Below are 12,884 nucleotides of genomic sequence, written 5' to 3'. Positions count from 1 at the left end.
CATGTAGTCATTCAATCACACAATTCAGCCGTAATTTTTGGTAGTATGAATTTTTTCATATTCTTATGTTCGTAAATGAATTGTGAGTTAAGCATCAAAATAATAGCCACAAATAAAGAAAAAGACAAAAAATATATATATATATATATATATATATATATATATATATATATATATATAGTGATAGATGTGTCCTATTGATTGCATGTTAATTATTTCCCCACTCAACTTCCTTCGAATTCCAATCCTTTATGTCCTCACATTATGTTTTTTTTTTTTTTTTTTTCCATTGATTTTGAAATCTACATTATGTGATTCGTGATGTACTTGTATGTACAATTTTGTATTCTTGAAGAGCAACTTTTATCAAGTACCAAATAAAAATGTGAACAAGAATAGGCTAAAAAATAACATTAATATCCTTACTTAGGATACATAATTGTAAATTATTAAGGAAAACACATGGAATGTTTAGGAAAATGGCCAATGATAAATCTTATAAGAAACCTAACAAATATATATTAACACCGGTAAGATTTGTTCCCTTAACTCAAGATCTTATATTAACAAAAATGAAAAACGGACCCAACTTATGTCTATCATGTGACCGACCAACACATCCTCAGTTGACCTGTCTTTGGTCTAACCCTGTCTTCCTCCACAAAGCTAATAGAAATAATTATGAATATTATTCTATTCCATATGTCAGTATATTATTGGATCTTGTGGAGCAACTTGACAACATATAAAAGCACAAGGCATCAGCACAATACTATCATTCCAACAATAGAAGTGCTTGAGAGGAGAAAAGTAACAAAACTTCATATAGCCAAAGGCAAACAAAAAAAAAGAAGAGAAAGAAATAAATGGCAAAGTGTCAAATATTATGGAATAAAATATATTATTGAGTTGTATCAAATATGAAAATACAAGATACATATATATAATGTCAACATTAACATAATACTAACACCCATATAATGTAAACTTTCCTAAACACATAAGTATATAGCTTGTACAAGAGGTAATATAGACATCTATAATATTCTTTGATTTGGGCTTCACTCCATAATGGACTTTAACGATCCATATTACTTGGTCCGCAAGATACACATCTTGCATATCTCCAATACAAAGGAAGGTCTAGGACTTGAGATCACAGAGCTTCGATTGGGTCTTCCAGGAGATAATTATAGCGAAATCTCAATTTGGGGATCGAAGAATAAGAAGAGGGTGCTCTCGGATATGATGACATCGTCATCGTTAAATACTGAGAATGAAAACGGCGTCGTTTCATCGGCTGAGGATGAATCTTTACCGGTGGTGAAGAGTCAGGCGGTGGGGTGGCCACCTGTGTGTTCTTATAGGAGACAGAAGAACAATGAGGAAGCATCGAAAGCGATAGGGTACGTGAAAGTGAGCATGGATGGTGTGCCATACTTGAGGAAGATTGACCTTGGTTCGAGCAACGGTTATAATAATCTAGCCACGGTTCTTGAGAATCTCTTCGGCTGTCTTGGCCTAGGTTAGTGATGGCATTGACTTTCCCGTAACGTTAGTTTGTAGTTACATGACATGTTTATATTTGAGCTATAAACTGTATATAAACGTATGATTAGGGTTTCTAAATATATTGGAGGTGTGAAGAGACTAACACACATACATTAGTTTGGAAATTTATGAAAGATAACACGTATATATAAAATATGCAGGAGTAGCGAAGGAGGGTAAGAAATGCGAATACATTATTATATACGAAGACAAGGATAGAGACTGGATGCTCGTTGGAGATGTACCTTGGCAGTAAGTTTATGTTCAGCTTGCGTTATAATGATCAATTATCAAATTTACCAAAATGAAAATAATCAACATTTTACAAGTCACAAATTTTTATTTTTAAAAATTGGAAGTTTTTTTTTTTTGTTGGCAGGATGTTCAAAGAATCATGCAAGAGGCTTAGGATCGTGAAGAGATCAGATGCGACTGGTTTTGGCCTGCAGCGAGATTAATTATACTAGTGATATATATGATCATCTTAGTTAACCACAAACTTTGAAACCGTTGAGTAAAATATTTTTTATCATAGTAATTTTTCAAATTGTAAAATTTCATGACAGTGGATAATATAATACGTTTTCTTCGAAATTATATGTTTTTATGGCTAGTCGGTTAATGGCTACCAAAGGTGTTTCTTAGCCTCACACATACTTTGCCTTACTTACCTAGTTATTATTGTAACTTTATAAATCCTCCGGTAAATCATCTTTTTATCACCGATCCAAAAATAGTAGAAACGTATGAATCTTCATAGATTAACGGCGCTAAAATAGTGGAAACCTAATGAATCTTCCCGGCTAATTTAAGAAAGAATGAAAAATGTTAAATATTTGTTTTTTTTTTAATCACAAAGAGCGAAATCAAAGCCTTGGCTTATTCCTATATCATATCATATGTAGTTTCGGGTGAAGATTCTAACCACTTTGTCGGTCCAAATAAATGTTGCCATATCTTCGTATTAAATGATCATATCAATTGCAGGTAGCAGATTTGAAGTTTATATATATATACTACATCCAGTTAATCCCCCAACCCCTAAAGTTATCAAGACACTCACACAAAAAAATGAAGGCACCGTCACAACAAGACATGACTTACTATGGCAATGTCAAGAAACAGCAAGACGAACAAGGCTGCTTATACGCAACGTCCGTACCAATATATAATCTCTTCTCTTTTCATTTTGTATCGTAGATTTTTTTTTTAATCGAATTCGCAGTTCTTGATTATTATATGTCGATATTTGATGATCTTTTAATCTGTTGTAGGTTTTACGGGTTGTTCTGTTGCTGTTGCTGCTACGAGAAGTGCAAGTGTTGTTGTTGCGTTTGATTTCTATGTATCATCATCTCAAAATTATTCTCATTATGTGTCCCTCGCATCGCATTTGCTCTTTTAGATCTTGCGAATAAAATGTATATTTGTGCTCAAGAACTCAAAAGTCTCGTGATAAGATTGAATATTAATGAACTACACATGATAAAAAAAAGAAAAAGAACTAAAGTCTAAACCAATATTAGACCCCGGTCAGACTGTCAAATTAGAACTTGAAAGAACCATTCTTGGATAATGTTGTTTACATATATGATATGAAGCGGTTCAGTACAAATTTTTCGTACCAGTTAAATTTACCGTATTATAGAACTAATTCTATACTTAGATCCTCTATTAAATTACAAATAAAATTTCAAGTATGTTTCGCCTAAATTTTGAACCGAATCCAAATAATATCTAACAGAAGTTTATCAAACCGAACCAAATTACAAATCCCTAGTTTTTATCTGTAGTTTCAGTTTTATAAAACAACCGTTCCAAAATCAAGTGTTGATGAATTTTGGCTTACAAATATTAAAATACAATAGAATTGGTTTAGAGTTTTGGAAAAACTACAAAATCTACCACTTATTCCCAATTTCTTTCAAAAGCTACCACATTTCTTCCTTTCTTTCAATTCATACCACATTTTGATGTAGAGTTACCATTTTGCCCTCTCTTTTTATCTTCCTTTTTATCTTTCCTCCCTAATTATTTCTCCTCCCTATTTATCTCTCCTCCCTATTTATCTTTCCTACAACATTAGCTTCTCTATTTATCTCTCTCTCACTGGAAACACGTGCACTTTAACCAAGAAACATTATATCTCCTGAGACTAAACAATTAACTTTCGTTTTTGTCTCCAGATCTTGTCTCCGATTGGAAATTCTCTATTGCGTCTAGATCTTATCCCCGATTTTATCATCTTGCTCTATTATCATGAATTCCACATCTTGTCCACCAATTGTTCTCATTTAAGGGTTTCAAATTTTATTTAGATTTTTCACCATCTATTTTGGTCAACAGATTAGTTGAGCATTATTGTCTTCACCTACCCTGATTATTGAATTTTTTTTCCTTCTATTGCAAAATAACAAAAAGATCCAGTTGTCCCCGAGTACTATTACTCATTCTATTACTCATTCGATATGAACTTGTCCCCGGTCTAATTCTATTACTCATTCGATCTGAACTTGTTCCCGATCTAATTCTATTACTCATTCGGTCTGAACTTGTCCTCGATCTATATCTATTACCCATTCGATCTGAATTTGTCCCCGATCTAATTCTCTTACTCATTCGATCTGAACTTGTCCCCGATATAACATATTCGATCTGATTCTCTTACTCATTCAATCTGAACTTGTCTCCGATCTAATTCTATTACCCATTCCATCTGAATTCGATATGAACTTGTCGCCGATCTAATTCTATTACTCATTCGATATGAACTTGTCCCCGATATAATTCTATTACCCATTCGATCTGAACTTGTCCTCGATCTAATTATATCACCCATTCGATCTGAATTTGTCCATGATCTAATTATATTACTCATTAGATCTGAATTTGTCCCTGATATAACATATTATTTAAATAACCGTGCAGCATTTATTGCAGACCTGCTCCTTCTTTGGAAGCGCCAGACAAAACTGTCTCTGTCTCTGACACAGACTCTGTCCCAATCAGGGGTATTTTGGTCCAGCATTCCACATGTGCTATTGAAATATGGTAGATTTTGAAAGCTTTTTGAGATTGTGGTAGATTTTGAATGCCAGTTGTTAAAATGTGGTAGATTTTGCAATATTCCCTAGATTTTTTCAATTAATTTAGTTTTCTTTTCGAATTTTTATTTAAAATAAAAAGGAAAAATTACCAAAGTCAAAGGTCAGCAACAAGTCCTAAACATAGTTTGTCGTCGATTTGATCCAATTATTGTCAGTTCATCAAATTTCAATCCAACAAAATCCCAAATTTCGAAATCAAGAACCCTAAAATCATCGTAATCATCGTGGGTTCTCAATCTTGGAGTCTCTTACAAATGTCGTCAGTAGGAACATCAAAGGGGATTCTTGAAATCGCCAAATTCGGTGTATACGTCGCAGTTCCAATCGTCTTAATGTATACATTCGCCAACAACAGCACCAACATCAAGAAATTCATGGGCAATCATTCATACGTTGTTTATCCTAAAGAAGCTCCTCGTCCTCCTTCGCCTGAAGAGCTACGAGAGATGGCTAAAGAAATTGCTCGCAACAAGAACATCCCTTCAAATTGATTCTACTTGTATTAGTATATTGCAAAAAAGGTAACTTTTTGTTTTTGATTTATTGAAAGATCATATCGAAAGTCACACACTTTGGTCGAAATTTTCATACTTTTGGTGAAATTCTTCTTATTGATGTAAAAGGGTACTTATAAATTGAGAATTTGAGCAAATGAGAGAGAAGATTGAGGTCTTTGTCCAGCTTCTGTGTAGTAGAATTGGTGAAATTTTTTTACTTTTGGTGAGATTCTTCTTATTGATGTAAAAGGGTACTTATAAATTGTTGAGAAGTGGGTAAATGAGAAAGTTTCTGTTGTTTTTAGATTCCACAGTAAGTTTTGAGAGCAGATTGAGGTCTTTGTCCAGCTTCTGTGTAGTAGAATTGGTGAAACTTTCTTACTTTTGGTGAGATTCTTCTTATTGATGTGAAATGGTACTTCGAAATTATTGAGAATTTGAGCAAAGGAGAAAGCTTTTGTTGTTTTAGATTCCACAGTACGTTCTGAGAGCAGATTGAGATCTTTGTCCAGCTTCTGTGTAGTAGAATTGAAGGAATTCGACATGGTCAAAGGGCTTGAACAGTCGAGGATGCTCTTCGTCCACGAGCTCCTCTGGCGAACTCACGATGTGTCCTGCTTTTGGAATCGAGAATAATCCGAGTGAGTATCTCGTCTCTGTTCCTGTCATCATGACACGGTGATAAGGAGAGTGTAATCGTCCATTCAGCAATGCCTGTGACATCAAAACATTTGGGTTGATTTTGTATTCAAGCATTGATTCTGTTTTTGAAGGAAGTTAAAATAAGGGCTTACATAGAGGGAATCTCCGATCATGACAATGAAAGAGTCTTGTGTTGGCTTCACTTTGATCCAGTTCTTGTCTTTGGTCTGCACCTCTAGACCCTCGACATGGTTCTGGTAAAGTATTGTGACGATGTTTTTATCAGTATGAGCGTTTAGTCCCAATTTGCTCTCCTCTGTATCAGGTTCTTTGTACTTCATCACCCGCAGGAGGTAATTCGTCGAGTGAAGATGTTCATCGATGTATTTATCGAGTCGGAAGCTCTCCATGATCATTCTTCTGATAGTTATGTCTAGCTCTGATAACTTCTTAGAAAACGACTGGATCGTTGTGCTGGTAGTAACAGAATGTTTGATCAATATATGTCAAACTAACTGAAATAATGAGAGAAAGTTTACTGACCTGAAACTGTTGTTGCCTTGAGGCCATAGCTTTACAGTGAAGGCGTCTACTTTCGCTGCAACTTCAGAATCATCAATTCCCATGCTCTCGTACAGTGGCACCATTGGGTACTGACCAACGTATCCATGGAACGGTTTCTTGGACACGTTTCTCAGTTTGGTCTGCAAGGGTAAGTCGAAAAGCTCTTCTAAGGCCCCGAAAACCGATTTTCGTAGCTCAATAGGGATTCTATTGAAAGAGGCCTCGAAACAGCCATAGTCTTGTAGAGCTTTCTGTACATCATCTCTGGTTAAGTCCCATTCGGGCTCTCCAGGTTGCAGGTTTTTGTTTGAGAAATCGATGACCGGAAGACGAAGAGGAAGAAGAGGAGTTTCGGAACCCATTTACTGAGACAAAGAAGGAGAGCTGAATATGAGGATACTAAACTGAAATTTTGAGACGCTATTTATACATGTGATGATATCAGCCTCAAGGAATCTACATCCCAATGATCCCAATGATTCTCAGCACAAGATGACAAATTCCTCTCTAAAGCTTAAAATCATTATTTATTGTTAAACATTAAAAGTTACGTAACGCAATTAAAATCACAAACGTAAAACATGCTCGAACACGTGTATGGTATATGCCACAAAAACATACACACAGACACAGTTTGATTACATCGCAAGTATGCTGTATGCCACAATATAATTAGAACATTTTGTCTTGATAGTCTCTATTGGGGCATTATATGAGTTAGGGATAACGGCCTATAACTTCATCAACTATATCTGATGGAATCCTAACAGAGTTTTGAAATCTTTCGATGGCAACACAAAGAAATATAATTGGTCCAAGTCTCCAAGACATTAGGATCAATGATTTGCTAGTTAGATACCACTCATTATATGCTTTTAGTTAACTCCATCCCATAGGTATCTGAAATTTACTATACATGATTATGAAAGTTCATCAAAAACCTAGCTAGTAGCTATCAACGGATGACTGTTTTACTCTAATACCATAAAGGTTCATAGTTTTTTTATTTTTGTCAAAATCAACTTCAAGTGAAGCATGCAAAATTTATAGTTTTTTCTTTACTCTAATAACATATAAAGGTTCATATGTTGCTTATATGATTATCTATTGACATTACAAGTATAGTGTTAGGATTGAGAACAGAGCAAGAACAGACCCTGAAACTCATGTTTCCTTGGGGTCAAAGTTTCTGAGTAAAGGCACTGAATTTATCAGCTAAATCAACTCCCTCATACAGATGGTTTGTCCAGCTTTTGATTTAGACTCATGAAGTCAATGACTCGGAGCTAAAGAGCAGGAGCTATTTCCTTTGTGTGTTCTTTTGAAGACCATCTATAGTAAACTTCTTTATTTTCTCACAACACTTTGTTTTGATTTATAGTACTCCGAGATTACATCACATACACACACACAAAAGAAGAGCTAAAAACATCAAGAAGAACACAAATCAAGAAATAGAACTTTGTTATTTTGAATGTTGATAGGTTTCATTTCATGGAAACAACTCATATTATTTCTTCTTATTTTGGGTACATACATTTTTTTTTTCTTTCTTCCTCAGAGACCACAATAAGTCCTGAGAGCCTTTGAATCTCTCCTTCCAGATTCCTCAGTGGTGAATTGAAAGTATGCTTCAAAATCTAAGGGCTTAAAGAGACGAGGATGCTCGACGTCAACCACCTTCTCTGGTGCATATATCAATTCCTCTGTTTTCGGAACAGAGAAAAGTCCAGCCGAGTACCTTGTGTTTGTTCCCATCCTCATCACACGGTGAACCGAAGATAACACCCGACCGTTCAGTAGTACCTGAAAACATTGAAAACATTAAAAACGTTCTGAAGGTATGTCATAGACACTAGAGAAGCTGTCTTTATAGCCTGAGCTAAACTTACATGTAGCATAGATCCGGCAAGAACTATGAATGAAGAATCTTGGGAAGCATTGGCTTTGATCCAATGCTTATCGTCTTTTGTTTTCACTTCGATTCCGTCTGCTACACTGTTTTGGCAAATTATGGTGAGCATGTTTCTATCTGTATGAGCCTCCATGCCTGACTCCTCCTCCTTTGTGTCTTCAACTCCTTTGTATTTCATCATGCGCATGAGATATTTTGTCGAATTCAGATGTTCGTGTATGTACTTGTCATCGAGCCCGAAAGTTTCCATTATCATTCTCCGGGTAATGAAGTCCAGTTCCGATACCTGCTCGGTGAATGATAGAACCGTCTCACTACAAAAACAAAGAAATATTTTAGAGTTGGATTTGTTCAATACTAAAAAAAATAAAGTTAAAGATCTTAAACCTGAAACTGCTGTTTCCTTTAGGCCAAAGCTTCTGCGTAAAGGCAGTGACTTTCTCTGAATTGTCTGCAAATTCAATGCCCACACCCTCGTAAAGAGGATTTGTTGGGCTATGACCCACATATCCTTTGTACTTAATCTCTGAAACAACTCTCTCTTTTGTCTCTATAGGTAGTCGGAAAAGCTCTTCGGAAACATCAAAAACCGCCTTTCGAAGTTTGACAGGGAGTTTATCGAACAAGGCCTCAAAGCATCCAAAATCTTCTAGAGCTCTTCGAACATTGCCTCTCACCAAATCCCACTCAGATGTTCCCGGTTTTAGGTCTTGACTCGTGAAGTCAATGACCGGGAGCTGAAGAGTAAGAGTGGTTTCCAAACTCATTATTGTTGTTGTCTCTCAAAACCTGTGATCTTTGTGTTCATATATAAGCTTTTGAAGGCTACTAGGGATGGACATTAAGCATTATTAAATTTCAAAGTCCTATTGTATATTTATTTTGCTAGAAACACTTAATTATGTAACTAATAATACAGAAAGACCATAATTTGGCAGTCTTATTATAGATTTGTTATGTTTGTAATATAGAACGACCATTAATTGCATGCGTCATGTTTTTGTAATATATATATATATGCCAAAAACTTTTTTATAGGTCTTAAATAATTATAATGGTATTATAAGTTAAGAGAGAGAAAGATATATATATATATATATATATATAGATATATTGATCGGTGGAGAGTGAGATATGAAGATGCTTTTTACCTTTTCTTAAACTGATACCCATTCATGTTCTGACACGTGGCAGTAAAAACTGCCTTACAACTGATCTTGCTCAAGACCACTCTTCCCCTTGTTCCTCTACTGTTTGAGTTTTTTCTATTTTTTTATACCCAAGAACAGCCATATGGACATCATATAGCAGCAGTTTTTTCTATTTTTTTATACCCAAGAACAGGGTAAAAGATGCTGCGTTACATATGGTCTCACAAGTATACCACAATGTAATTTGAATCTTTTGCTTTAAGAGCCAAGTTGGTCTGGTGGCATAGAAGTTATTAAAACCCACGAACAACACAAAAGAGAGAGAGAGTAGAAACAAATCAGATAGCAATCAGACCCATACAACAGTTTACTTTGTGTCCAATACATTGGGATCAATTATCTGCTCTTTCAGTACAACAATAAGCTTTGAGATAACTTCACAAGTTCACATGCCATCACATAAAATTTTTTGGAATCCACTGTTCTAAATTACGGAAGTTTCATCGATTGAATAACCAATTTGGCTACAAATAGATGACTTTTTCGACCAAATCCAACATGTGAGTCATACAAATAGATGAATTTCTCACTGTTCTGTTTCCCAAAGATTCAATAACGTAACAAATCGATCATCCCAAATTCTTGTCTTTTGAAAGTAGAGATCTCAAATTCTTAACTTATTACATATAAAAAAAAGTCTCCTGGAACATACATTCTTAAACAAAGTCTTCCACTAGTAGCATACTGTTCTCTAGATAGATATATTAAGAAGATAAAACTGTCTTCTTGCTTAATTGATGGATAGGCGTGGGACACAAAAGTCAAGAAGCAGAAGTGTTGGCCCTACGTCCGGCTCTATGGCTATGCCCTGATTGTAGTGGACAAACATCCTGCTCAAAGCCACTTTGAGAAATCTAAACTTCTTGTACCACACCTTCACTGTTGCCATGGGCTTTCCTTGAAACTTCTCCGTTCCAACTATGATCCCATCTCTAAGTCCAACATAGCTCCCTGGCTCACCTGACGGGCCACAGTAAATCGCCTACCACACAAAACAAATATTATAGATCAACTGCCTCTCTCATTTTATATTGAATTTTAACTAACAGCAATATATAGCACTTACGTCTTGTTGAAGTTCAATGTGTGGTGTGAACACATGCAGTTTTGCTCCCACCGGTTGATGCACCAACAACTCACGTACTTCCTCCATATCCTTAGGCTCAATCACTTTCCCTTTCATGGAAACGAGAGCAGGTTTATACGATGGTGGGGGCTTTGACTCAGATCCCAAGGGTATCCAATCTTCTGCTTTTGGTATGCCGCCTTTCTTTAAGGCAAAGGTAAGACAGTCTTTCACAGTGAGCTTGCGATTGTTTGAGCCACCAGCTTTGTCCACCAAATACGGAGCTGAGTACTCATTGTGGACACTATCCAGCTTAAGTGCAAGCCGTGCAGAGCTTATCAGATTAACCGCTACGATAGCAGCAGAAGCAGATTCATCTGCAAAGACAAACACACAAAATGAATCAAATCTGAAACACACAAAATCAACTGTGATAATCCAGGCTAAAACTAAAGCAATGTGGCAAAGCAATTGATTCAGCACAACATCCTAATTGTACAGCCACAATTTGGCTGATAGATTGATCAAATGACTCAAATCTCACTGTTAACATAAAAGAGAAGCTTTGAAATCATGATAAAACGTACAAAGACAACACACGTTAAGGGTCTAACACACATGCTATCAATATCGGAGAGAATCTAAAACCTATCTTAGCAAACAAGTATCAGAGCCAACAAGAACAAAACTTAAGACATTGGTGTAAGAATATGATCAGAATCTACTGTGGCAAACCAATGATTCAACACAACATCCTAATTCAACAGCCACAATATTCACCATTCCCATCTTACAAGGGATTAGATCAAAATGTAATTTTTTTTAAAACCAGAGTAGCTAGGTACTATTTGTGAGTATATACTAGAGTGACAAGTTTACCGTGCTCTTGGTCAAAGTCGATGTCTGCGCGTCCGACGATTGTGGATGCCATTGTGAAATTGGGATCATAGGGAGGGAGTGCCATCTACAATTACTTAACCCTGAAAATTTGCAAGGTTCAATAAAAATACATTATGAATGTGAAGAAAAAATGGAAAGAACATTATTACAAAGGAATCATCAAAGTGAAGAGATTTTCACACAGTTTATTGTTCATTTTAGGCATTAATGAAAGAAAGGAAAAACAAGAAAGTTTTGGAGACCTTTGTTTCCAAAATAAAATCAAAGAAATAGCAAAAAGAAGACATTTTTATCAATGACAAAATAGCAGATGGATGAGTTTGTGGCTAAACAGAACCAAAGTAATAGCTTCTTTCTCAAAGAATCAATGACCAAACTAAAGGAGGATTAAACGCTATTACATAACTAAAAGCTCCTCATTGTTCACTAATCACACTGAAAAAGGCAAAGCACAAGCAAGCAAAATCCGTAACAAACCCTAATACGTTATTAAAAAGGTCCTCATTGTTCACTTATCACACTGAAATAGCAAAAAGATGACATTTTTATCAATGACAGAAAAACAGAGAGAGAAGTTTGTGACTAAACCGAACAAAGTGATAGCTTCTTTACCAAAGAATAACCAAACTAAAGGAGGATTAAACGCTAAAACCTAAATAAAAGCTCTTCATTGTTCACTGAAAAAGTAAAAATCTGTAACAAACCCTAACACGTTACTAAAAGCTCCACATTTTTCACTAATCACACTGAAAAAGGCAAATGCACAAGCAAAAACTGTAACAAACCTAAGCAAGCTAAACAAATCCCAAACACTTAGAAAAAAAAACCCTAAAAAGTAACACTAATCTCACGTATAAAGGGAAACTCACAAGCAGAGTAGTAAACCAAAGGAACCTAATAAAGGAAGCCAAATGATTTAGTATTTTTAGACAAGAGAATGGGGTAACTCGAAAAACCCTAGACAGGACAGATGTCATCATCCGGTGTCATCAAAGCATATCAAAGGCTGCGAGAATCTCCGTACAAGCTTTCAATTTCATCACCTCTGCTCTGTGTTTTTTGTTTCTTGTCCTTTTCCAACATTGGAGATGAGATGACCGTTGTTGTGCTTTAGACGACGTCGTTTAATTATTGGGCTTCATCTTTGTGTGGCCCAACTTTCTATTTTCTTCATTAGACCCATTTTGTCAAACACAGTCGTTTTTGACTCTCTCTGATTGAGGAACTGTGTGTCCAGAGCCGTGCCTCTTCAATGAAATAAGAAACCTTTGCCTACGGCATCAAATTTTACACAAAATGTAGGAAGCAATATTTGGTAATGGTTGAATATTAAAGTAATAAACTTTATAGAGATTTTCATAAGTAAGGTATAAAGGAAAGCCGTAGAACGAGCAAAGACATAAGATCCCTAAAATACAAGGAGTAATTATT

General features: G+C 35.6%; 5 protein-coding genes across 5 annotated transcripts; 2 read left to right on the top strand and 3 right to left on the bottom strand.

Annotated features, from left to right (window-relative positions):
- The first annotated feature begins 307 nt into the window (after window positions 1-307).
- LOC9330465 (auxin-responsive protein IAA6) lies at window positions 308-3,027 on the top strand. The gene is made up of 5 exons (XM_002894358.2): window positions 308-874; window positions 1,137-1,525; window positions 1,713-1,803; window positions 1,931-2,705; window positions 2,826-3,027. Exons 1-4 carry the CDS (start codon window positions 867-869, stop codon window positions 2,007-2,009), a joined length of 567 nt encoding a protein of 188 aa, XP_002894404.1. The 5' UTR covers window positions 308-866; the 3' UTR covers window positions 2,010-2,705; window positions 2,826-3,027.
- Window positions 3,028-4,769: 1,742 nt separating this feature from the next.
- On the top strand, window positions 4,770-5,452 carry LOC9327780. The gene has a single exon (XM_002894356.2). The coding sequence runs from the start codon at window positions 4,913-4,915 to the stop codon at window positions 5,147-5,149; it is 237 nt and encodes a 78-aa protein (XP_002894402.1). The 5' UTR covers window positions 4,770-4,912; the 3' UTR covers window positions 5,150-5,452.
- An 85-nt stretch (window positions 5,453-5,537) lies between these two features.
- On the bottom strand, window positions 5,538-6,928 carry LOC110225265 (probable 2-oxoglutarate-dependent dioxygenase AOP1). Its single transcript, XM_021014560.1, has 3 exons — window positions 6,341-6,928; window positions 5,950-6,271; window positions 5,538-5,869 (listed from the first exon to the last, which is right to left on the bottom strand). Exons 1-3 carry the CDS (start codon window positions 6,721-6,723, stop codon window positions 5,621-5,623), a joined length of 954 nt encoding a protein of 317 aa, XP_020870219.1. The 5' UTR covers window positions 6,724-6,928; the 3' UTR covers window positions 5,538-5,620.
- Window positions 6,929-7,918: 990 nt separating this feature from the next.
- Window positions 7,919-9,043, bottom strand: LOC110224806 (probable 2-oxoglutarate-dependent dioxygenase AOP1.2). The gene is made up of 4 exons (XM_021012075.1): window positions 8,664-9,043; window positions 8,470-8,590; window positions 8,254-8,370; window positions 7,919-8,167 (listed from the first exon to the last, which is right to left on the bottom strand). Exons 1-4 carry the CDS (start codon window positions 9,041-9,043, stop codon window positions 7,919-7,921), a joined length of 867 nt encoding a protein of 288 aa, XP_020867734.1.
- A 1,055-nt stretch (window positions 9,044-10,098) lies between these two features.
- LOC9327779 (protein HEAT-INDUCED TAS1 TARGET 5) lies at window positions 10,099-12,377 on the bottom strand. Its single transcript, XM_002891671.2, has 4 exons — window positions 12,323-12,377; window positions 11,433-11,533; window positions 10,554-10,930; window positions 10,099-10,469 (listed from the first exon to the last, which is right to left on the bottom strand). The coding sequence occupies exons 2-4, from the start codon at window positions 11,515-11,517 to the stop codon at window positions 10,218-10,220; spliced, it is 714 nt and encodes a 237-aa protein (XP_002891717.1). The 5' UTR covers window positions 11,518-11,533; window positions 12,323-12,377; the 3' UTR covers window positions 10,099-10,217.
- Between the last annotated feature and the right edge of the window lie 507 nt (window positions 12,378-12,884).

Source organism: Arabidopsis lyrata, assembly GCF_000004255.2.
Source record: "Arabidopsis lyrata subsp. lyrata unplaced genomic scaffold ARALYscaffold_1, whole genome shotgun sequence".
Classification (NCBI taxonomy): domain Eukaryota; kingdom Viridiplantae; phylum Streptophyta; class Magnoliopsida; order Brassicales; family Brassicaceae; genus Arabidopsis; species Arabidopsis lyrata.
Note: the sequence above shows the minus strand (reverse complement) of the source record. Positions and strands in the feature narration are given on the sequence as shown.